General features: G+C 37.9%; 1 protein-coding gene and 1 long non-coding RNA gene across 5 annotated transcripts in view; one reads left to right on the top strand and one right to left on the bottom strand.

The window, feature by feature from the left end:
- Positions 1-1,168: 1,168 nt before the first annotated feature.
- Positions 1,169-26,889, top strand: part of LOC149832504 (tobamovirus multiplication protein 3-like) — a 51,410-nt gene continuing 25,689 nt past the window's right edge. For all 4 annotated transcript variants that reach the window (XR_016433347.1, XM_090014540.1, XM_090014541.1 and 1 more), the window contains exons 1-7: positions 1,169-1,474; positions 2,613-2,703; positions 2,819-2,871; positions 3,008-3,100; positions 3,187-3,258; positions 22,452-22,524; positions 22,668-22,713. Coding sequence is in view for 3 of the 4 variants with exons in the window: in XM_090014540.1 (XP_089870666.1) it covers positions 1,343-1,474; positions 2,613-2,703; positions 2,819-2,871; positions 3,008-3,100; positions 3,187-3,258; positions 22,452-22,524; positions 22,668-22,713 (560 nt within the window). In the remaining variant the exon portion in view is untranslated. The remainder of the gene's footprint in view (positions 1,475-2,612; positions 2,704-2,818; positions 2,872-3,007; positions 3,101-3,186; positions 3,259-22,451; positions 22,525-22,667; positions 22,714-26,889) is intronic.
- Positions 3,272-26,889, bottom strand: part of LOC149832505 (uncharacterized) — a 49,310-nt gene continuing 25,692 nt past the window's right edge. The window contains exon 3 of the long non-coding RNA XR_016433348.1: positions 3,272-4,187. This is a non-coding gene — a long non-coding RNA (uncharacterized LOC149832505). The remainder of the gene's footprint in view (positions 4,188-26,889) is intronic.

The raw sequence follows: 26,889 nt of genomic DNA on the forward strand, positions 1-26,889 counted from the left end.
ATGATGGATGGAAGGCTGAAACAAAAGCACAAGCCATGGTTGTTTGAATTGACGCAAACGAGACTGAAAAAAGAGATGAGCCACTCATGATTTACTCATCTTTGGATCTTAAAGAGCTCGTTCAAACTCATGAAATAGGGGCTCATTAATTATTAACCATATATATTTTTTATATTCATAAAGTTTAGATGCTTGAAGTGTTTGGCTTGCAAGCCATAAGTTTATAGTTCAAATGCTATTGCTTACAAGTTTGAAAAAATTATTTATTTTTGTAAATGAGTCTATTCAGGTTTGATTCAATAAGTTTAGGGTTCAAATTATGTTATTTTCAACTTAGGCACTGGAATGACAGCTTTCTATTGAGTTTAATCTTTATCGCTGGCTTGCTCGGTCACTTTGCTCCCTCAATAGTTATTTTCTTTTGAGATAGACGAGTTTAGCTCATGCTCGACTCGGGTCACATAAAAAAACAAGCCAAGCCAAGCTTGAACACCCCTGACCTGATCCGCGTTCGTCTGGCGTATGGTTTGCCAGGTAGTTTGTCCCCCCAAAAATCGTGGGCCCCATCACGTTCCTGTCCTGTCTTGAACACTACCTTGATTTAGAGTTCCGCCTATTTTTACTCGCTCACTACCCTTCAAAAAAGCGTGGGTCCCACCGTATCTTTAATGACAGAAGCAGCTTGAGTACGGGTCGGTTCGGGTCTCGCTTGATCGCATCTTTGATACGGTATTCGAATAATACATGATCAAGTATCGTTTTGGATCTAGATCCGATCTGAAACTCGTGACAGAATTTCAGACCCAGATCAGCTGAAAATATTCAACGGAAAGGCTACGTTATTTGTTTTTTCTTTAATTCAGAGGTAAAACATGTAATATGAATCCCGAATCAATATGTCTAGTAGATTAGAAACTGGACCCCACCAAGTTCCAATCGGAATCCCGGTTCGGATACACTTTACCCGTATCCGACATCATGAAACGAATCCGTTTCTCACCTGGTTTGGACATCCGACGCGTTGGCTCGATGCCTCTCACACCTGGCCTGGTCGTCCCCACGAAGCGACCAACACGTGTCCAGCAAAACGACCGGCGCTAGCCGGTCACGCAAAGCCCGCCTGCATACCTTTTTTTTTTTTCAGAGAGGAAAATCCAAAACCGCCTCTCTCTCTCTCTCTCTCATCTCGATCTTTCTATTTTTGTAATTTTCTTCTCCTCTTTTTCTTCTTTTGGCAATTCCTCCGCTCTGTTCTTCCGCCGGTGGCGGTTGTTTTCCTCTTTCCGGGCGTGATTCCGGCCGCGGATCTTCGCCGGAGCTTCTGATTCCAGTGGTGTTGGGGATGGAGGCGACGCCGGGGGTGGCGATGAACGTCAACGATTGGTGGGAGGACGTCAACAGTTCCACCGTCTGGCAGAACCGCATCTTCTACACCCTCGCCGCCCTCTACGGCTTCGTTTCTGCCGTCGCCCTCGTAATCTCTATCTCTTTCTCTCTTAATTTTGATCTTCGATGTTTTTTCTAAAAGAACGTTCTTTGCTCGTGGATTTTTGTTCATTAGGGATATTCCGATTCATGATTGTAAGTAAAATCAGGGATTAGTTGTTCTATAAGCTCTGGTAACTCGTGAGCTTCGTCTGTTTTTTTTTTAGGTATTTCGTTTTCTTTTTGTTTGTTTTGATTAGAATTAGAGTTTCCCCGTTCGTTCATTCATGGCAAGGTGATTTTTTTCACCTTCCTTTTCGTTGTTAGTGGATTTCTCAATGGTTTTTAGATGTAGATTTGTGGAATTTCCATGTTTTTGTCTGCCTTGAGTTGCTTCGGTCTTCATTATTGGTGTATGGCTCGTGCATGCGTGGATTTTTTTGGTCATTTTTCTTTTTGGGTTGTTAATCATTGGCATGAGTTTTATTCTTTTGTCGGTCGGATGTTGGGATTGCTGAGCTGATTGGTCGATTACAATCACTTTGTTTATGGTTTACCTATTCATTACCCTTCTCTTGCTGCGTAGTTTGGGGTTGCTCACGGGGAAGGCTTTTTTGTCACTTTGAAGTTTGTCTTTTGGACCATAAACGCTGGTGTTGGTATGAGCATAACAATGGCAATCCAATTTCTCACGAGAACTTGAATTGTTGAATTGGTCTAGGGGTTGTATCCAGAAAAAAGCAAAAAAAAACTATAGAAAGTAAATGATTACAAAATTGTTGCAGGACACCTTTTAGGTTTTCATGATACTCAAAATTAATGTCACAAAATCAGGAAAATATCAGAATTAGTGACTGTGTGAACTGTTGCCAGTTTTACAATAATGGAATTTGATAATTTTTAAAAATTTTCATTTTAGTGCCATCTTGATGCATCTCTAGGATCGTCTGCATGGGTGATTTTATTGAGACAAGGTTTATTATGCTAAATTAAAAATAATTTTATGCATAGAGTATAGAGCTGTATGCCAGAAGATTGTCCCGTTTTCCTTGGATTTTGATTTGTGGCTCTTTCCCGCTTTTTGATCAATGTCTCTGTTCGTGAGCCAAGACAATGTGGCTCTTTTTTTTGGTGCTTTATCTTCCTAAGTTTTCCATTGTATTGAGTGGTGACTTACTGTATCTCAGATACAACTTGTGCGGATTGAATTGAGAGTTCCTGAATATGGATGGACAACACAGAAGGTTTTCCATTTCTTGAATTTTGTAGTGAATGCAGGTTTGTATGTGATGTTGACCTTTGTCTGTTAGTTATTATTAGTATGATATTGGTTCACGAGGATCTTTCTGTTAGTAAAATTGTTTTTCCTTCTTGATGTTATTATTATCTGCAGTGAGGTCTGTGGTGTTTGTGTTCCGGCGGGCTGTTCAAAGAATGACACCTGAGGTGCCTTTATCTGGTTCTCTTTTTTTATCAAAGTTATTATTACTTTGAAGAACTTCTGGCTCTGAAATTTTGCTGGTTTTCTTCTATTGTAAGACTTATTGTTTGTCCTTTCCCCCCCTTTTGTTTCTGCTTGTAGATTCTCCAGCATGTGCTTTTAGATATGCCGGGTCTTGTGTTTTTCACGACCTATGCACTATTGGTTCTTTTCTGGGCTGAGATATATTATCAGGTTATTACTCGGTGGATCTCTTTTTTCCTTTCCTGCTTATGGCGTGGAGTTTTCTTTTTGAAATGAAAACCATTATGATTTTTTAGGCACGGGGTGTATCTACGGATGGTCTGAGGCCAGCCTTCTTTACAATCAATGGGGTGATTTACGCAATTCAGGTAAAATAGTTGCACAATCAAAGCATTACTTAGATGTGGATTTTTGAGACGGGGAAACACATGGAGAAATTTTGTACTTATTTTAGTGTTTGCTTGTAAATTACCTTGTTGGGACTGGGTGTTGACCAGTAAGGAATCTGGTGGAGTGTTATGGAAGTTGAATAGCACATGTTTGTACAGAAGTTGACCGTTTTAAACTGTTGGATTTCACATTTCTATGTTATTTTTGGTGTATCTGTTTTTTGTATTATGACTGAGTTTGACTAGAATGCATGTTCACTGAAATTCTTAAAGATATTGTAACAACGGGGTGAATTTAAGTTTATAATGGATTCGCTTATTGTCTCTACTTAACCAACCAACCGAGGAGCAAATTATGTCTAGATGCTGAAGACTCTTTGTACACTTCATAAAACTGAGATGCAACTTGTATGTAAGTTGAAACCCATCAGGCATTGATGCTGATTGACTAAACAAGGTTGTTCTAGGTAAAGGCCGCTTTTGGCATTTCTACCATCTCTTTTACACATATTAGAGTATGACTGAAGCCATTGGGTTGAGAGAGCCAGCTTATGATCCATATAATTTTATTGGATTAACCAATTTATGTTTAATGAATTGTAGAGCAATTATTTTCATAATGTCTGAAGAAAAGTGTAACGCCTCGAAATTTTAACCCAAATTTTTAAGGAGATTTTTTTTTATAACAGCGGAAACAAGAAATACTATAGGGTTATGCATTTCGGAACATTACAATGGAGAACAACCAACTCATTTATTTCATTCTAATATCGATGAAAATTAACATCAGAGTTTTAAATGACATGAGCAAATAAATTACAATGAACCTACACGATCCCGGGAACAGTAAATCCGAAACCTCGATCCGATGCCTCATCCTGCAGTTGCTCATAAATCCTATTACTCACCTGAAAAATGGTAAATTTATAGGGATTAGACTACAACTGTCTAAGTAGGACAACTGTAAATTTTCTTGCAGGTATATCATGAATCTAGTATGTGATGTGAGTGTCATGTGTGATTTTCATTTTATACAGAAGCAAGTAAAACAAACTATGCAACAACAATAACATACATATACATAAGCAAGTAAATCAGATTATGCATCAATAATAACAGACATATACATAAGCAAGTAAAGCAGATTATGCAACAACAATAACAGCCATATCAATAAGCAAGTAAAGCAGACTATGCAACAACAACAACATGCATAACTTTCATGTAACAATCACAACATTTTTCGTGTAACAGTCACAATATGAATTAAATTATCTCATAATTACAATTTTTAAAGCTTACTGGAATTTAAGGAATATACATTCTGCAAGACAAAGACAAGACTAGCAATATACTAAGTCTACTCAATGTGATACCTGAACTGTTCTAATTAGTGTTTATTTTTTCTTATCTCGTGGTTACACACGGGCCAAGGCAACCATCATAGAAGAGAACGTTGGGGGTATATTATTCAAGGTTGTTTTATTAACCTGAATATTGTAACTGAGACTGAAATCCTAAGGGAGCGGTCAGTAGCCGAGAGAACCTCCCAAGGGCCAAACCAAAACAGGATGCATCCCTAATTTTTGCAGAAGAATATAGAGCTACCACCTAGGACACATTTGGTAGTCCGGGTCCCCAACTCCGAGGACTGGGGACCAACGAGCCATTTTTTTTGCTCAAAACACGAAACACATGTCCCCGGAGTTTTGTACCACCTACCCTCTCCAAGGTAAGCCCAAGAACTGAGTGGGTTGGTCTTTTCATTTAATTTATTTTTCCAAGGTACTGGGGCATTTTCCTCAACTACCTACTACTACCATATTAGTAGGTTCCCAACCTCAGTCATTTTAGCAAGGTATATACACGTTCCATCCTTTTTTGTACAACCCACTCAGAATGCTCCTGCCTTTAAACCAGTCAAGCACTGATGCCCCGGTACCTTTAAACCAGTCGGGCACACAACTTTTAGGATTAAGTTTTTCACCTTTTTTTATTGCCAAAACACACAAGTTAACAGTCCAAGTACCCGTATCAGGTATTCAACCCATATTGCCCATTAGGCAAGGTTTCCCAAACAACCCCCTTGTGAGAAGACACATATCCATATGTCACTAAAAGCACCATCATATATTTGAACTCAATGTAACAACCTTAAGCATATACATGCTTCTGTATACGTTCAACAATGGTGTATGTGGTCAGTTGTCACAATTCATCATGCAATTTTGCCATAAAGCAGAAAATTTGGAAAAAGTAAAACAATGCATAGGCATCAATTTCATATGCAGCTGGATAGTAACCCGAACGACCTCATAATAGGCATAAAAAAGGCATTAAGTATCAGCTTGATGTGTAGCTTTCTATGAAACCAAATATCATCGTAATAGGTAGCTAACTATGCAGTGAGCATCAGATTAGTGTGAATTTCATATGAAGTAGAGTATCCTCGTAACAGGCACCATTTTGCTAACATAATTTAAAGTACGCATGCCATATTTCACAGACTTGGTTAAAATACACAAACAATAATAATTATAACATGATTAGGTACCCTATGCCTAAAAGAAATACATGAATTTCCATTTCAATTCGGCTACCACATAGCCTACATTAAGCATGCTCTGTTTCACAGAAAATAACAAGCACTATTCAGCAACCATAATCTCAAATAAGCATGTTGTATTTCTCAGACTCATGCCAAAATACACACTCAATAATAAAAGCATGATCAGATACACCCCATGCCTAGAAGAAATAAATGTATTTCAATTGCAGTTCGACTACCACACAACCTACCCTAAGCATGCTTTGTTTCACAAATTACACATATGCAGGCCAGAACTCATTTAAGAGGATTTAGCATGTATTCCCAAATTGAAATACCCCAAAAACGAACAAAACTGTTCAGTGCCATATTCGCTGAAGAGGTATTAACCTCTTTCAACATTGAATTTCAGGATACAGACTTACATAGTCTGCGTATATGCAACAAATCATTACCCAGTTACACAGGGGTAACATGGGGCCACTATTTAATCCCCAACCCCCGAATGCAACGGGCCATTGCATCCGAGAACGCAACACATATTAAAGGTATAAACCCTGAATACTTAAAATCCGACCCCCGGTAACCGAAACCCCGAACCCTTTATGATATATATATAATCGAAATCAGACCTTCCCCCTTTTAGCAGCAATCGCAATCAAAACATTAAAAAAAGAAAAAACTAATTACAGAAATTGAAAAGAACATACTCAACGATTATAATTCCTTTTAATGTAAAGAACCGAAAATATACACCCCAATTTCCTGTTAGATTTAGTTTTTCTTCCACAACAATCGAAATCCCCAAATCAATTGATTTGGGGTTTTCAGACAACCTACCGCATGCTCGACCCACTACCAACCAAGCAAGAACTCCCTCAATGGATCCTACACTCGGATGCCGTAACTACCGGAATCCCCAACTCACAGACGTTGGGTTTTCTGGCAGCCAAGAATCCAGACACTCGTTACCTGTGCAACACAGGGTTTCCCCCCCTTTGACCAACCCAACCACACCCGGATTCACTCAATACCCAACAAGAAAAATTACAGGAATCCTACCTTTTTCCAGCGATCAGAGGAGGATGAGAAGGTAGCCGCTGTCGCAAGAACAGGGTCGTCGGCGCCGACGGCTTGCGGTTGCGTAGGAGGTGTGAAACAGAGAGGGAGATGAGAGACAAGCATTTTGGACGGTCTTTTTTTTTCCATTTCTTCCGCTATGGGTTTCTTGGAACCCGGATCTCGGCAATGGAACTTGGGACGACGATGATGGAGGCGGCTGTTAAAATGTATATTCAAAAACATTATTGTAAGTATAAATATATATACTTATATACATAGAGATACGTATACATATATTATATGTATACGTATCTCTATATATAAGTATATATATTTATATATTTTTCCCTTTTTTCTCTTTTACCCAAAAAGGGTATTCCTGTCATTTCACATTTTGCGCATATTCCATTTGGAATATGCTGTATTTCTTCTTTTATTTTTTGTAACTCTTTATTTAATTTTATTTTTCCTTTTTATTTTATAAAAAGGTGCATTGGGGGTCCCCCCAATAGAGTCGTTGGGGGCTCCCCAACGACTCCTTTGGGGAGCCCCCCTTTGCACCCCTTTGCTCTTGTATAAATAGGGGTGTTCCCCCTTGTTGTCAAATAAGCTTGAGAGTCTCAAGCATTTGCTATTTTATGAAATACATGCCTTAGTGCATGTTTGCTACATTTATCCTTTTTTGCGTATTTTGTTTAAGTGTTGTGAGAGTACCTTCGTGCAAGGTATTTGTGCTTGTATGCGTATTGTCTCTTTGTAGACATTTTCACATGGTATCAAAGCTCCGTTGGTGATTGAGGATCGTGGGATTCTCCTTTTTTCGAGTGCCTCGAAAACCGTGCCTTCGGATCTTTAGAGGTTGAAGTGGTGGATCTTGCTTCTCAAATATTTTAGAAGGATCTTGTGTAAGCTAGAAGTTGAAACATTGTGTTGTTACGCCCTTTTTTCTCCTTTTCGTTACTCCTTAATGAGTGAGAAAGAGTCTCACTTTGCTCTTGGCTTCAAGTTAAATGGGTCCAACTATCATATTTGGGCCGGAAACATGGAGGCTCACATAAAAGGTAAAGGATTATGGGGTTATGTGCAAGGCACAATTCCGGAACCGGAACCCAAAATAACCGTGATAGACGGAAGTGAAATCAAGATTCTTGAGGGAGAGGAAAGGATCAAAGCTCTTGAAGAATACTCCTAGAAGCACGACGAATGGGAAATGAAGAACTTCAAGATTCTTTCTTGGTTCTTCGCATCCGTTGAAACAAAGATTAATGCCAACATTGTCAAGTTCAAAAGAGCATCGGAAGCTTGACATTATCTCGAGAAAATGTATACATCAAGAGATCTATCCCATAAGTATTACCTTCAAAAGAAGGCCCTCTCCCTTACTCAAGGTGAAATGCCTATTAGGGAATATTTTGCCGACCTTTCCTCCATTTGGGATGAGCTTTCCATGCTTGAACCAAAATGGAGTGGAGAGGCAATTGAACTCCGCCACAAGCAACTTGAAGAAGATCGGTTCTTCAATTTTTTGAATGGGTTAAGACCGGAATTTGAGCAAATAAGGTCATCACTTCTATCCTCATTTACTCCTCCCTCTCTTGAAGATGTTCTCACCAAATTAAGTGGTGAGGAGACTCGTATGAGTTTATGTAAACAAGGATCAAATGTTCTTGCGGTTCCTTGTAATTATGAAGAAAACAATGAGGTCAATGCCGTATCAAGACCCGGAAATAATGTAAAGACCTATCGTCCTCCTCATTTCAAATCACAAAATCAAGGAGGTGATGATGGACAAAGAGGAAAGAGAGACTATAGCAAGATTATTTGTCATTTTTGTAAAGAACCGGGGCATATCAAGCTCATATGTCCCAAATAGAAGAAGCTTCTCGCCATGCCTACCACCGGTGTACCACAAAAGGAAGAGGCATCATCAAGTGGGTCACTCTCTTTAAATCAAATAGTGGAAGCCCTTCATCCTCTCCTCAAGGGAGCTACCTCCGGTGCCGTCGTGTCTACTTCTTCCTTTCCAGGTAAAGTCTCTTGGCTTTTGGACTCAGGTGCATCTTTTCATATGTCCCCAAACATGTTTTCACTTTTCGACTATTCAAAAAATGTTTCTCCATCCTTTGTTTCCACTGCAGATGAAACCTCTCTTGAAATTAAATGAATAGGTAATTTTGAAACTCAAGATTTTTTCATTCCAAAAATTAGATTTATACCTAAACTAAACTTAAACCTTCTCTCTGTTTCTCAACTCTCGGACCATGGTTGCGATATTAAATTTTCGTGTGATAAATGTTTAATACAGGATCGCCGGTCCGGAAAATTGATTGGGGAAGGCTTTAGAAAAGGAGACTTATACTATATGAAATCTCTTCAAGTTCCAAAATCTTTTTGTAATGTTGCCTGAAACAAAGATATAAATATGTGACACAAAAGACTTGGTCATCCTAATATCACCAAGTTATCTTATTTACATTTTGCGAAGGACCTATGCAAAAGTTCATTTTCTTGTAATGATTGTATTCTCGAAAAAATGCAAAGTTTACCTTTTGAGCAAAGAACTATGTTCTCATCTAAAACCTTCGAAATTGTTCATTCCGATGTTTGGGGACCCGCACCTGTTGTTTCAAAAGGAGGCTTTTCTTATTATGTCATTTTTGTGGATGATTTCTCCAGATATTCATGGATCTATTTTTTGAAGTTCAAACATGAAGTTTTTACGTGTTTTAAAACCTTCCATTCAATGATCAAGAATCAATTCAACAGTAATATAAAGATTTTTAGAAGTGATTCTGGAGGAGAATATCTCTCCAACCAATTTAAAGTATATTTTGAGGATCACGGAATTTTCTATCTCAGTCTAAACTTGCTTGTGAGATTATTGACAGATCAGGAATTTCTGATGACAAAGTTTACGAGACTTCTGAAGTCGTGAGATAAAAAATGAAGATTGACGACAGAGTTTCTCTAACTGATCCTACTCCTTACAGGCAGTTGGTAGGTTCTTTAATGTACCTTAGCATTACTCGACCTGATTTGTCTCATGCTATACACATCGCCAGCCAGTTTCAACACGCTCCTACAACCATTCATATGAGTGCTGTCCTTCGAATCATCAGATATCTGAAGGGAACAATGAACAATGGAGTATTTCTATCTTCTTTCTCTGAATTAAAATTACTTGCTTATACTGACTCAGATTGGGGAGGTGACCCTAGTAACCGTCACTCCACCACTGACTTTTGTGTTTTCTTAGGTGAGTCCTTGATCTCATGGCGATGTAAAAAGCAACAGAAGGTCTCTCTGTCATCCACTGAAGCCGAATACAGAGCCATGACATCCACTACCATGGAAATTGTATGGATTCGACGCCTTTTGGAAGATATGGGAGTGCTTATCAGAGAACCAACAAAGCTGTGCTGTGACAATAAAAGTGCAGTCTATATTGCCAAAAATCACACCTTTCACGAGCGAACAAAGCATATAGAGATGGACTGCCATTATGTCAGGGAAGAATACTTGAAGGTCATTGATTTACCATACGTGACGTCTGAGTATCAACTTGCGAACTTCTTCACAAAAACTCTTTGTTCGCCCAGATTTCATTTCCTTCTTGACAAACTTGTAGTTATCGCACCGTAAGTTTGAGGGGGGGGGGGTGTTAAAATGTATACTAAAAAACATTATTGTAAGTATAAATATATATACTTATGTACATAGAGATACATATACATATATTATATGTATATGTATCTCTATATATAAGTATATATATTTATATATTTTTCCCTTTTTTCTCTTTTACCCCAAAAGGGTAATTTTGTCATTTCACATTTTGCGCATATTCCATTTGGAATATACTGTATTTCTTCTTTTATTTTTTGTAACTCTTTATTTAATTTTATTTTTCCTTTTTATTTTATAAAAAGGTGCATTGTGACCGTTGGGGGCTCCCCAACGACTCCTTTGGGGAACCCCCCTTTGCACCCCTTTGCTCTTGTATAAATAGGGGTGTTTCCCCTTGTTGTCAAATAAGCTTGAGAGTCTCAAGCATTTGCTATTTTATGAAATACATGCCTTAGTGCATGTTTGCTACATTTATCCTTTTTTGCGTATTTTGTTCCAAGTGTTGTGAGAGTACCTTCGTGCAAGGTATTTGTGCTTGTATGTGTATTGTCTCTTTGTAGACATTTTCACAGCGGCTTGGCGATAAGGACTAAGCAGTGGGACGACGACGAGAGATGGCCATTGGTCATCGTCAAAGAGAGAGAGAGCAGGAGGAAATCCGGTGGTCGTCGTCGGCGAGGAGAAAGGGGTGCTCCGGCGAGGTGGGTGGGAAGAGAGATGAGAGATAGAGGGAAGAGAGAGAGCGAGATAGCGGGAGGAAGAGGGCGAGACCCTCTCCCCCTTAAACAAGAGGCGACCCCTTCCCCGACGGTTACGCTTCCTCCCAACAGATTCACGAATCGTGCTAGGGCACAATTCTTTATCTGGGTTTTAATGAAGCATCCGGGTCTGAAATCCGCGACCCGCGACTCGGGATCCAATCGAAAATTGGATCCGGTTCACGCTATAAAGGTGGATCCACAAGTTGGATCCAAATGGGTCCAACTGTGAAGCAAACCCCAAAGTAATTTTATTTATTTAGTATTATTATATATATTACAATATATATATGGATATATGGATCCGGAAAGCGGATCCCAGCCCATCTATGTATTATTTTAAATACCTATCACTTAAATAATTAAATTAAAGTTATTGCATATATATATATATATATATCTTTATGGATCCTGGATCCAAAACTTGGATCCCAGGCCCAAATCACAATATTACGAAATTTGTATATACTGTTTCTAAATAAATGCTTAAAAATGCGGTTATTACAAAAAGTCCTTGCTCTATGTCTTTGATTGGATTAGTGTGGTTGTTTGACTTAATTGGGATGCGTCTTTATCTCATCAAAGTTAGAAAACATTTTTCCATCGCTCTAGTTAAAAAGCTTCATTTCACATATTATTGAAGTACTCAAAAGGGTTGCCGACAGGCATTCTTGACCAAATAATGCCTTGAGGCATGAAGTTTAAGAAGCCTATATTGATAAAGAAGAATTGCATGTGGGCAATTAAAAGACTGGGGTAGGTACTTAATAACACATGAAGATGTTTTGTATGTGAAAAGACATGTAGATATACAAAATCTAACATAAAGTTGTAAAATTGTCAAGGCTTAAAATAGATAGTAGATCACTTATGCACAAAAACCTTGTGGAATTGGGGCTTTTATGCCCTACTTATTTCATAAAAAGTGTCTTAGGTGAAGGCAATGGTAGGGGGAACTTATAGAAGCCGTGTTGGTTCTTCTTTGGTGATTGTGTGATTTGCCAACTTAGGATGTTCGAATGGTTTGTGTAGTGGTGCTATTTTTTTTTCAGTTGAAAGGCAATTTTATTGCTGGATTCATAGTTTAATATGAAAGCGCTGTTTGGATGCATTTCTATTTGTAAATTTGTATAATAAACAACAATAAGGGTTTTTAGATGTTCATTGCTTTTAAAAGCAGGTTTGGGGCCTTTGATGACTTCCTGATTGGGGTTCTATCATTGCCCCTTATAAACACACACACGCATGTGAAAATATCTCAAAAGAGATAATGTGCAAAATAAGCACCACCTCCACAAAGGGATATGTGCACAAAGGCACAAGAACACTTGCAACAAATTGTACACAAGGTACAAATAGAAAGCACAAATGCTAAAATATAAAGAATTTTATTGAACAATGGAGAACAATGCTCCAAGCATTGAATACATTTAAGAGGGGGGTTCACCCCTATTTATAAGAAAGAGGAGACCTTGGAGGGGCTCCCACTAGACGTTGGAGCCCTTCCAACGTCTAGTGTTGGACCCCCTCCAAGATGTTGACTAAGTCAACAAAAGGAAAAAGAAAAAGAAAGAAAAAAGGAAAAGAGAAAAGAAAAACGAAAAAGAAAGAAAAGAAAAGAAGGAAAAAGATTTACAAACATATTCACTAATGTGAATATGCATAAAAAGTAGAAAAGACAGAAATACCCCTGGGGTTACATAATGAGAAAATAATATATATATATATATATATATATATATACATACACACACACATATACATATATGTGTCATACATATATGTATATGTATACAAAAGAGAGATACAATTTAACAACACACACACAGATGATACAACCTGATGTGACCCTTGTTCATAAATTTTTGAAAAACAGGACATGATGACAGATTTTTTGTATTGAAATATAATTAAAATTACTAGAATCTTAAAATATTTAAATAATCTTTCTACCTTTATGGTATGTGTCAGCATGTTTGATTTGTGCCACCAAGGACATGCGACCAAAATGGCAAGAGAGAGAGAGAGAGAGAGAGAGAGAGAGAGAGAGAGAGAGAGAGAGAGAGAGAGAGAGAGAGAGAGAGAGAGAGAGAGAGAGAGAGAGATTCCAATGTTGTGAGACTTGCTAGAAAATTAGATTTCCTGTGAAATGGATGATAAGAGCTAGACCACCCTACAAGAACAACTCCTCGGATGTCCATTTCATTGTCCTACTGAAGCAACCCAGCATTGACTTGTTCACCCTTGAGTTCGAGGGAAAGGCAATGCATTCTCACCTTTAAGCTCCTTGCGACCATGCTTGCGAGCAATAACTAGTCAATCATGATTATTAGGTGCTAGCGTTGGTAAACTATGGTTGGGAACAAGCTTACATGATACTTATAGCAAGAACAGGAGGATCGGTCGAAGAGGTTGGCTGATGCTATTAGAATATAGATCGGATATGGATCCAGTACTGGATCCATATCCATACAGAATAGATTCACGTGTTCACGTGTATTGTACATTACTAACCAGGGGCAATCTTGCCATTGTAAAAATATCATTGTAAACCTATTTTATATACTAATGATGTTTTAGTGCAGCACACAGAAAACAGTGGCTGCCGATTCCAAGAAAGTCTCTCCTCTCTTCTCCCCTCCTCTTTCTCGGTATTCAAGGTAAAGTACCCAACCCAAAAGCTGTTTTATCATGGTATCAGAGCAGCGATTGGTCTGGGCGTAAAGATATCTTCATCTGGGATCGTGAAAGGGCCTGCTCCTTCTTCTCTTCAGAGGGCCGAGTTCCTGTAAAGGGCCTGCTCATTCTTCTCTTCAGAGGGCCGATCTTCAGTCAAGTTTACAAACAGGTCACGCCTGTTTTATCCTTTTCTCTGTCACGCCTGTTCTACTTCTGAAATATTTACGCCTGCCTGTTTTACTTCTGAAATATTTACGCCTGCCTGTTTTACTTCTGAAATATTTCATTTATCTGTCACGCCTATTTTACTTCTGAAATACTTCATCTCTGTCACGCCTGTTGGTCTGAAAACTACTTTGTCAGACTGCTTTATTCTCTTCTACTTAGCCTTGCATTGCTCTGTCGTTTTCCCTTTTCTTCTTGTTACTTCAGTCGAGCCCTTTGTTCTACAACAGGAATCGAGTCCTTTTTCTTTCTACTTCTGGAATTTTTTTTTTCTTTCCTGTCACGCCTATTTTATCTCTAGTCCTTGTTCTTTCTACTTCTGGAATTTTTCTTTCCTGTCACGCCTATTTTATCTCTTTCTGCTTCAGCCACAAGTGTTTTCATTTCAGTTTCAGTCATTAATACTTCAGGCAAGCCGTGTCTTCCCGTTGTCAACCAGCTACCAATGGATACTTCAGGAAATTCGGGTCTTTCTTCCAGCTTTCTTGGACAGCTAGTTTCAGAAAAATCGACTACCAACAACTACCTGACTTGGAAAAGGCAAATTGCTCCTTTTATTCGTAGTCAAGACCTTTCAGGCCACTTGGATGGGTCTACTCCTATACCTCCAGAATTTATCATAACCGAAACCAAAGAAGATGGAGGATTGCCGAGTACTATTCGCAATCCTGCATTTGTTTCTTGGATGAAGCGCGATCAGGCTCTTGTTGCATACATTACTTCCACATTATCTCAAGCGATATTGATTTCCATTCCTGATGATTGCACATCCAAAGTTTTGTGGGAGGTTTTAGCTCAGACATATTCCCAGATATCAGAGGCTAAAGTGTTGTTTCTCAAACGCAAATTTCAGATGTTAAGAAAGGGGGCAATGAGCATTATTGAATTCTTAAATCAAGTTAAAAGTATTACGGACCAGTTAGCCATGGTTGGATATCCAGTATCAGATAAAGAAAAGGTGCAACAAACATTGAATGCCTTGGGATCAAAATATCACGTCCTTGTGACCTCCTTATTGTGCTTACCTACTTTACTCAATTTTGAGGAATTACGTGCCAAACTGCTTCAATACGAAATGACTCTGAAGAGCATGTCTGATACTTCAGCTGGACAATCATCTACGCATGAGATTCTTGCCACAGGGATGATAGTTGATCGAGCACGAGGAGGACGTGGCAGAGGCAGGGGAACTGCCATCCAGGGTGGACGCGGATTACTACCCACACCAAATTCCACAGCTAGTTTTTCAAGGAATGTTCCCACATGCTATCAGTGTAATAAACGGGGTCACATCAAAGCCAATTGTTGGTTCAACCCGCAGAATCGAAACAGATCGCAAAATAATAGAAATATTGCTACACCAGAAACTGCAGGTACCTTTCGAGTCAGTGATGATGCTAAGGATCTTCTCCTATCTGCGATGGCCAATTTGAACTTGAAACAGAATGATGATGGAATATGGTATGTTGACTCCGGGGCAGCGACTCATGTTACTGGCAATGCAGGTAAATTCTCTACTTTGGTTCCCTATTTTGGAAAATCTAATATTGTAACTGGAGATGGGACTCACCACCCTATTTCAAACATAGGCAATGTCCTTATTCCTTTGACTGAGTCATCTATTTCTTTATCTGATGTTGTTCATGCACCAAATATAAAGAAAAACATTGTCTCTGTATCTAAACTTGTTGACTCTACCAATTCATCTGTGGAATTTACTCCTACTTCTGTCTTTGTCAAGGATCTTCAAACGAAGGAGATGTTCGCTAAAGGAGAGCGACGTGGAAACATGTATGTCTTCAATGAAGATCCAGCCTCCAGTGTCTTGAAGCCCAAGTCTGATCACGTTTCTGAAAATGTCCTAAGTTTGTCCAAATGTAATAAGCCAGATCTCTGGCATTCTCGTCTTGGTCATTGTAGTCAAGTCTTTATTGAAAAGTTAGTGTCCAATGGTTTTCTTTCAGAGTCTGTTTCGGTTTCATTAAAGAATAAAATGTGTTCCAGTTGTCAAGTTTGCAAGAGTCATGTACTTCCCTTTCATCAAATAAATAAAAGATCTTCTATTCCTTTTGAGATGATATGTTCTGATGTTTGGGGTCCAGCTCCCAATCCTTCTTCTTCTGGAAGTAAATACTATGTATCTTTTATTGACAGTTTTTCCCGTTTTACCTGGATATTCTTCATGAAACACAAATCAGAGGTTTTTCTTATCTTTCGTCACTTTCATGCCTATGTTAAAAATCAATTCTCCCAAAATATTCAAATTCTCCAATGTGATGGAGGTGGTGAGTATTCCTCCAAAGAATTTTTAGATTTCCTCAAAGATAATGGGATACATCGTAGAGTTTCTTGCCCGTATACTCAACAACAAAATGGAATTGCTGAACGTAAACACAGACATATTGTGGAAAGTGCAATGAGTATGATGCATTGTTGTAATTTGCCCATCAACCTGTGGACAAAAGCTTTTCATACTGCCACTCATGTGATAAATCGTCTTCCTATGCCTATCCTTGAAAATCAGTCTCCCTATTATGTTCTCTTTGGTATGCAGCCTAATTATGATGAGTTACGAGTTTTTGGATGCACATGTTATGTACATGTTGACAAATCCATGAGAAACAAATTTCAAGACAAAGCCTCTATATGCCAGTTTGTAGGTTATGCAGATGAACACAAAGGGTACAGGTGTTATGACCACATCAATAAAAGGATCAGAATTTTCAGAAATGTTGTCTTTGATGAAAATAGCTTTCCAGAAAATAAAGCTAATTATGATCGTGAATATGGTGATATGGCTGATAATTGGTATAATCCATGGCTCAGTGCTGAACTTATTTCACATGCTGCTGAATGTACCACTTTGGCTCCTGAAGACATACATAATGAGACGGTTTCAGATAAGGTGTCGGAAACAGAATGTCAGAGATACAAAGGGAATGTCTACACCAGAAGACCTAGAGCGCAAACAGATGCACCTGTTGGAGAACACATGACATTCCCCAATAACGTGGAGGCCCCAAGAAGATCAAGCAGGATAAGGCACCCAATTGAAAAATGGGTAAGTTACGATAACTTCTCTATGGATTTTCAGATTTTCCTATCCAAGGTTGAAAAACATGAAGAACCACTTGGATTTTGTCAAGCTGTTCAATCTGACAAATGGATTGAGGCGATGAATGAGGAAATAGAGGCACTTCATGAGTGTCGAACATGGGAGATAGTTGGTCGTCCCCCAGATAAAAATGTTGTTGGCTCAAAATGGGTGTATAAAATTAAATATAAACCGGATGGGAGCATTGAACGATACAAGGCACGTCTTGTTGCCAAAGGTTTCACCCAAGAATATGGTGAAGATTATGATGAGACCTTCAGCCCAGTAGTGAAAATGGGAACCATTCGCATTATCCTCGGCCTGGCCATTGAGCATGGGTGGAGCCTTAGTCAGCTTGATGTCAAAAATGCATTTCTTCATGGGGACTTAAAAGAAGAGGTCTATATGGAGCAACCTCAAGGTTATGCAGAGGGAGACCCAAAAGCATATGTATGTAAATTAACCAGAGCATTATATGGTTTAAAACAAGCCTCCCGGTCATGGTTTGAAAGCTTCTCCTCAGAGATTCAGAACCACGGTTTTATTCGTTCCCAACTAGATCATTCTTTATTCATATACAAGGATGAAACCACTGTAGTTTTCTTACTTATATATGTTGATGATATAGTGGTCACTGGTAATGCTCCAGAGCATATTCAACAAATTAAAGTTTTGCTGAGTATGCGATTTAAGATGAAAGATCTCGGAAAACTAAGGTATTTTCTTAGTGTAGAGGTGGACAGACAGGATGGGGAAATGTCATTAACTCAACACAAATACAATCTTGATCTTTTGGCCAAAGCAAGAATGACAGATTGCAAACCTGTGCCCACACCCAGTGTTGTCAATCAAAAACTCAGCATTTGTGATGGCGAGTTGTATCCTGATACAAGCAAGTATCGCAGTTTAGTGGGGATGTTACAGTATCTTACTTTTACTAGACCAGATATTGTATATTCTGTAAATCAAGTATCTCAGTTTATGCATGAACCAAAGACTGGTCATATGGATGCCGTCAAGCGTATTCTCCGATATCTAAAAGGCACGGTGGGTGATGGCCTCAAATATGCTCAATCTTCATGGACAATACCGAAACATGACATATTGGCCTATACAGATGCAGACTGGGCAAGAGACCCAGATGAAAGAAGGTCGGTTTCAGGATACTGTGTTTTCATTGGAAGCAATCTTATCTCATGGAGTAGCAGAAAGCAAAAAGCTGTGGCAAGGTCTAGCACGGAGGCAGAATATAGATCTATGGCAGCTACCACAGCAGAAGTAACATGGGTTAGACATCTCCTTACAGAAATGGGAGAGAGTATCTCAAGTTCAACCCTCATGTGTGATAATAGAAGTGCTGTACAAATTGCGTTCAATCCTGTTCATCATGGACGGACCAAACATATTGAGATTGATCAACATTTCATCAGACAAAAGATAGCTGACAAAGAGATTGAACCGGTCTATGTGCCTTCAGAAGACCAAGTTGCTGACATGTTCACAAAAGGTCTCACAAGCAACCGCTTTTGGTATCTGAAGAACAAGTTGCACATGGTTCAATCCCATGCACAACTTGAGGGAGGGTATTAGAATATAGATCGGATATGGATCTAGTACTGGATCCATATCCATACAGAATAGATTCACGTGTTCACGTGTATTGTACATTACTAACCAGGGGCAATCTTGCCATTGTAAAAATATCATTGTAAACCTATTTTATATACTAATGATGTTTTAGTGCAGCACACAGAAAACAGTGGCTGCCGATTCCAAGAAAGTCTCTCCTCTCTTCTCCCCTCCTCTTTCTCGGTATTCAAGGTAAAGTACCCAACCCAAAAGCTGTTTTATCAGATGCCTCCCCATGAAACCAAGATGGCAGCCTTCTAATCATGGTGGTTCACCAAGAAGAGGAGAAGCATTAATTGGGAGAAGAAGAGCTCGTGAGAGAGAGAGAGAGGAAGAACAAGATAAATTGGAAGAGAAAAGATCAAAGATAACCTCCCTTGTTAAAAAGGGGATTATTTTTATTTATTTGTAGTAAAATTTATAACAAGTAAATATAAGACAAAGTTTTTAAAAGTAAAAAGAGATAGATGGGAGCTTCTTATTTATAAATTCATCCTAACATTAGAAAGTACATCCTTTCTGGGTTGATTATTTTAAACAAATAAAAGTGGTGTTTAGGTAGAAAAGATGCTATGTCACAGGGATTCGGCTAGCAGGGTGCCGCACCCGCGTCGACGCGACTCAACGCGGGTGCGGGTGCGGGTGCGGCACCGGGTGCGGTCAACCCGATTCTGGGTGCGTTGACCGCACCCAGGATCATTTAGGTCCATTTTTTTTTTTAAATTTGCCCAAATGGGCTGCGATTTTTTTTTTTTTAAAATTATGCTGACAGCAGCTGTCTGTCAGCTGCTGTTCTGTCATCTGCTGTTCTGTCAGCAGCTGACAGCTGCGAAATTTGAAAAAACCCGCGTGTTCCCCCAACCCCCTTTATATATATATTACATTTTTGCCCCTGCCGCACCCCCGCACCCGGGTTTTTTGGAAGTGCCGAATCCCCGCACCTGCACCCGCACCAGCACCCGCACCCGCACCCGCACCCGCACCCATGTGACACAGAAAAGATGTTGGGTGACACTTAATTTGGGGTGTGATGTCCTAGACAGTGGCTAGAGAACTGCAGGTTGTTGATTTGTGCACATAAAGTCAAGAACTATCTGTTAGGTTTATTTGTCACTCTTTTAGGTCTCAAATGTTGGCAAAAATGGCCCAAACATATTGTACATAAAGTAGACATGTTTTAGAAAATATCATGATGTCAAGAATGAGAGAAGAGAAAAGTTTTTGCGTTTAGGGAAAATGCCACATAACTCACATGCTAAGTTAAACCCCAACATTTTGGTGCCCCATACTTAGTGAAATTGTAGTCATCCATTTCTTGTATATTCTTTTTGTAATTTTTAATAACACTGACCCTATCCTATTCTTGAACTTGTGTTGTATCTTGCTACCACAATAGCCCATGCTTAAAATAGGGTGAAATGGAGCAAGGGTTCAATCCAATTTGCAAAATGCACCCACAATTAGGATTGTGTTCATAGTTTGGTTATTGTATCAGGCTATCAGCCTAAGTGCTGACATTGTGATACAATGTATCATATTGTAAATACAATATGTTATTGATAACGTTGGTTTAGATAATTTATAGGAAGAAATTGTTTGTATGAAATAACTATAGAAAATCATCGATATAAAGAAGCTTGGTTGTGATGGTTTTGTTTGTGATGTGTATGAGGCTGAGCTAGGTTGAGCATGGTTGGCTTCCTAAAGTTGTTTAGGGGTGATACGGTTAATTTGGTGAATCAGTAAAAGATAGAAGCTAAGGAGAAAGCATGTGAAAGTTATGTCACGCAGACACTTCACTTATCATGTGTATCCCATATCAACATGATGCTTCGTGGACACAGTCAAACCAGTTTCACATGGTCAACATTGTATCATTAACTTTATCTACTTTCTTTTATGATCTTATTTGCTTATTTCATATTCACTTGAATTCTTTTTCTTTTAAAATTTGTCATCAGTTACATTACATTTCAATTTCAATTTACTTTCATTATTTGACCTTCTTAATTATAGCAATTTAGAATTGTTGGTTTGTACAAGCACACACATGCATACATCTATGTGTGTCTACAGCCTGTCCCCGTCCTAATTATTGAAAATTATCCAATTGTACCAATCGAATCCGCATCGTGTCCCGCTCCCACATCTGTATCCATGTGACAGTGTGTGAAAGCATACATTGATGATTATTAAGAAAATGTTTATACTATCTCGTTCACATAGAATGAAGTCAACTGCTTATCGTAAGTTCATGATGGTCAAGACCATAGCTGGTTTTGGGTTAATAATGAAGGCAACTGCTATAAGTTCAGCAGGGCCTTTTGCAAAAAAAAAAGTTTTGTGAAGACTTTGGCCAAATATAAAGGACATTAACCTCTTTATGAATGAGACATCATCTCTAATTGCTGAATAGGTGGTAAGGCCGGTGCTTATGATCTCTTTGGTTAATTGCTTAAAAGAAACTGTGCTTTTGGGGATAGTTGATGCATTATTTCATTTGAAAAAGATAAGATGCTGCTGCTTAGGTTATTGATGAGTAGTTGGGAAAAAGATAGAGATTATAGTGTGCCTATTTGCTTGTGACGCTTTCATTATTTATGAAGCCCATTTTGTTGACATGATATTATTCTCAAGCCACAATGCATTTAACTACTCATGGGAACCCCTTTAGTTTTGTCATGCATTAGTAGATGAAACTGTTCACTAACCAAGCAGTAGTCTTCCCATGGTTGCATGGCTTGATGGAATGAAACAAAGTGAGGTTGGGAAGACATCCACTTCCTGGTGTCATAAGCAGAAATTGTTTTGGGAGTTAACTCATTCTGATCAACACATCAATGAAGAACCACATAGAGATCCTATAACCTACTCTCATAGAGATAGGAATATTTTTAGAAGTTCCATTGAAAGATATGATAGTGAGTCTACCCCTTCAAGTGAAGGAAATCTTCGTAGAACCGAAAGATCAAGAAGACCCCCTTGTAGGTTCATCTCATATGAGTCCTTTTCACCAAAATATAGAGCATGTCTAAGCGTCATTCACTCGTACACAGAACCTAGGGATTTCGAAGAAGCACATAGAGATCCTATATATTACAGGCAATATTGATATCAATCATATAACCAGATGGCCCAAAATAGTACACATGATTTTTTGTCACTCTAGCTGGATGTCCATTTATACGTATGACATAATGCTGTTCACTACTCTCGAAGGAATATATCCTATTGGGTCCGCAAAGAACTGTTTCGGTTCCACTTGAAAGTGTAATCACATTCGTCCTAGTTCATTTCAAAATTTTGGCAAGTTCTCTTCATGTTAAGTGTAAATATATTTGCTTATGATAGTTCTATGTAATATTTCTTTAATATTATAAGTTATGGATGTCACACATGAGAATGAAACTTCCTCTGCTATTAACTTAAATTCATTTGTTGATTATGGTGGAAGGATGCTTTTACATGACTTGAAAATACAATTTCAAGTCTTCATTTTCTGGATGCATGACCTGTATTTTCTTTTTTCTTTTTTTTCCTTTGCTGCCAGATAGCATTGTGGTTAGTTATGTGGTGGAAGCCTGCTCCTTTTGTGGTCACCCTGTCCAAGCTTTTCTTTGCAGGTTTGTGTTTTTAAGAGTGGAAAATGCTGTCTATTGGATCCAATTGTATGATGTTGTCACCATGTGTATAAAGTATTGAATCTGTTTAGTTGGTTTATTTTGGGCATGTGCCTCTCACCACCATTGCTTGTGTATTTTGACAGGCGTCTCATTGTTTGCAGCCCTTGGGTTTCTTCTCTATGGTGGGAGGTGAATTTTTAATTATTACTGTTACATGCATCTGTTATAGTAGTCCTACTTGTCTCTGTAAATGCGAGATCATTCTTTATGGCCAATGTGCTTTTCTATACCATGTTCAGAATCTATCTATCTTCCTGAATTATTACTGTTCAATCTGCCTTCCAGCCAAGGATTTGTGTGAGTTTTAGGCAGGGTTGGGCCGGCATCTATTTATTGTTCAAGTTTCTGTATCACTTTGCTGAATCTCATGCCAGATTCTTGAAGCTTCAATGCTGTTATAAAACTGAAAAACCGCTAGCAAAGGAACATGCATTTGCATTATCCATGCAATAAATGCTATACAGACACAGGACAGACACTGTATTTTTAATTGATAATAAATTGTTTAATTATCAAATTTATGAACGAGTATCAGATTCCAAATTTGTACTGACTAATCATGGATGACCAACTGAACACAAGATTATTAAGAAATACAGATAAAAGGCATGCCAATGACAACAACAACAACAACAACAACTACGCCTTCATCCCAAAACAATTGGGGTCAGCGATATGAACCAAAAAAGAAATTCATTTTGGGTCTTCCACATGAATCCTTTTCCTCCAATCATTTCTATCCAACGCCATGTCCTCGGTGAGGTTCAAAGCATTCATATCCTTTCCTATCATCTCCATCCAAGTCTTCCTAGGCCTACCCCGACCTCTTTTAACTAATATATTTTCCCATTTCTCCAACCTTCTAACTGGAGCATCATTAGGCCTTCGCCGAATATGTCCAAACCACCGTAAACGATTCTCTCGCATCTTATTTTCAATGGGTGCAACACCTACCTTCTTACGTATCTCTTCGTTCCGAATCTTATCTTTTATTGTATTTCCACACATCCATCTAAGCATCCGCATCTCAGCTACACTCATTTTTTGAATATGATGTCTCTTGGCAGCCCAACATTCCGTACCATATAGTAAAGCGGGTCTAATAGTCGTCCTATAAAACTTTCCCTTCAACCGCAATGGCATTCTACGATCGCACAGCACTCCAGTAGCACTTTTCCATTTCATCCACCCAACCTTTATCCTATGATTTACATCTCCATCAATTTCTCCATACTTTTGAATGATGGATCCCAAATATTTGAAATAATCATTCACCGGTATATCTTGCTCACCAAGCTTCACTACACTCCCATCACTACTTCGTTGCTTACTAAATCGACATTCCATATAATCAGTCTTACTCTTACTCAACTTAAAACCTCTAGCTTCCAATGTCTGTCTCCATAATTCTAACTTAGCATTAACCCCAGCTCTAGACTCATCAATCAAAACAATATCATCAGCAAACAACATACACCACGGTACATTTTCTTGAATTGATCTCGTAAGCTCATCCATCACTATCGCAAATAGGAAAGGGCTTAAAGCAGATCCTTGATGTAACCCAACCGTTATCGGAAAATTGGTTGTCACCCCTCCACAAGTGCGGACATTGGTTACTACTCCTTCATACATATCTTTAATTATACTAATGTACTTGAGAGAAACACCTTTCTTCATCATTGTCCACCAGAGAACGTCCCTAGGTACTCTATCGTATGCCTTCTCTAAATCAATAAAAACCATATGCAAATCTTTGTTCCTCTCTCTATATCTTTCAATAAGTTGTCTAAGAAGATGTATAGCTTCCATAGTGATAAAAATAAAAATGATAGACCTATTTAAGTTGTCTAATAAGTTGTCTAAGAAAAGGCATGCCAATGACAAGTGATAAAAATAAAAATGGCAATCAACAATAAAATCAAGATTCGGTATTGTAAAAGCGATAAATTTAAGTTTTGGCCCTTGGGCACAGTGGTGACGTTGTCCAGCACATTCATTGAGTTCATGAAGTGCCCTGTATCTTATAGTGTTGACATGGACGTGTAGAGCTGAGTGAAGTGTTTGACTTACCCCTCTGTTTGGATGTTTCTATAAATATCTTCTTGCTATTTATATTTATTTTAAATAGCAGTTTTTGTGCTTGGTTTTATTTCTTATTTTTTAACATGTTTTCATAAATATAAAGAGAAGGCACCTCTTTTTTTAAAAACAAGGGGGACCTATTTTCTCTTTCTATTGCTACTAATTCTCTTCCATTCCACCACCATCAGCACCACCTCCTTCACCGCCACCACTTCTTTACTGCCACTACTACACCAGCACTACCACCACTGCTTCTTCACCACCACCACCAATGTTGTAAACACTTAAAAAGCATATTAGAAGGGCTTAAGATACAAGTGTATTGTACCATACTGTATCATATTGTAAGACACAAATTAAAACCTCATTTAAAAATTTTGAAAAATAAAAAAATGCACAAAAAATTAGAAAGTTTTAGGTAAAATCATAGAAGCAATAAAAAAAGAAATCAAATTTAAGCTTTATCAACAATTAACCATATACATGCACTACCAAAACATGTGAAACGATATTGTAATAAACTAATAACTAACAAAAAAATGTTTACTGTTATATGGGCCATATAGTACGATACAATACAATACAATACAACCATGTTTTGTACAGTATGGCTGATACGACCCAATAACTGTGACAAGGCTATATAGTGAGCTATATCGTCTTGACCCTCAGGCCAACAATGTGACACGGTGCATGATACAATACTGATAATATTGATGGTCACCACTCTTCACTACCATCACGACCGCCAACGTTGTAATTATCGTATCAGAATCCGTATCGGAAGGGCTGGTGATACGGGTGAATCATACCGTATCGTAAGATACAAAAACAACCTTGTTTTAAAATTCATTAAATTTTAAAAAAATGCACAAAAATCAGAGAATTAAATAGAAAAAAAAGAAATCAAATTTAAGCATTATGAACAATTAAACATACACGTACTACTGTAACATAGGAAATGATATTGTAACAAACTTACAACTTACAAAACAAAAGGTTTACTATTAAAGAGTCACATTAGATAATAAATAAAAGCAAAAAGTTTTGAGTTAACAAATTATAGCAATCACATAATACAGAAATAAAGTAAAATTTAAAATAACTAAAATCTTTAAAAATATGACCACAGGGATAATTAAAACACATGTTAGTCAAACTACAATATTAAGTAAACTTAATTATGAAAATCGAGCATGAATAAATATGTAATAACTATCAAATATAAAAGTTATAATTACGATGTTATAACAATGTATCCATTACATATACCAAAAGAGCAAAGTAAAAAAAAAGAAAATAATGTCATTTCTAAGTAGTAAGCATTAAAAAAGAGAAGTTTCATAATGTCTTCATTAATTAGTTTCACTAATTACAATAAGCACAAGAGTTGAATAATGTGTGCTCTTCCATAATAATATTTCTCTTCTTTTCTTTTTTGTCTTCACTAATCACAATAAATTAAGAAGAAATTTCTATTCTTTTGTTCACATAGCTTATGAAATAAGTGAATAGGATTCTATTAAAGTCTTATTTATATAAAAAGTTGTCACTAAAAGTGAAAAATGATTCAAAATAAATTGCTTGAAAATTTTCAGCACAAAAAGGTTGTATCTTACGATACGGCATGTATCATACGATACAGTCCGATATGCTGCATTTTCCTATTCAAGGGGGTGTATCATATTGCATGGATCAGCGATACTGCAATACATTGTATCATATCTTACGATACATTACAATACTGATAACACTGATGATCGCCACCACCATTATCACCACCACCACCACCACCACCACTTGACTACCATTACGACCACTATTAAATTGTATGTATATACATAGATACGTATGTATATATATTATGTACATATACATATATGTGTACATATGTATTCTATGAGTTACTAGAAATATGAGAACTCAAAATATGGGCATTTCCAACACTTTTTTTGCAAATCCAACCATGTGGATGTGCTTGGCATGGTGAATTTTCTAGGAATCATCCATTGGATCGTGTATTTTTTATGAAAAAATGTGATTTTTGAATGCTTGAATGCCATTGAATTTAAAGCCTTAAAATAATCTTGTTTATGCATCAAAATTGGACGATTCAAAAGCGGGTTCTTATAAACCCAAGCATGCAGATCACATCTATACAGTTAGATTCAAGAGAAAAGAACAAAAAATCCATGAAAATCGCGGTTCACACATTAGTTC

The sequence above is a fragment of the Nuphar pumila genome, chromosome 7 (genome assembly GCF_984573655.1).
Source record: "Nuphar pumila chromosome 7, dmNupPumi1.hap1.1, whole genome shotgun sequence".
Taxonomy (NCBI): domain Eukaryota; kingdom Viridiplantae; phylum Streptophyta; class Magnoliopsida; order Nymphaeales; family Nymphaeaceae; genus Nuphar; species Nuphar pumila.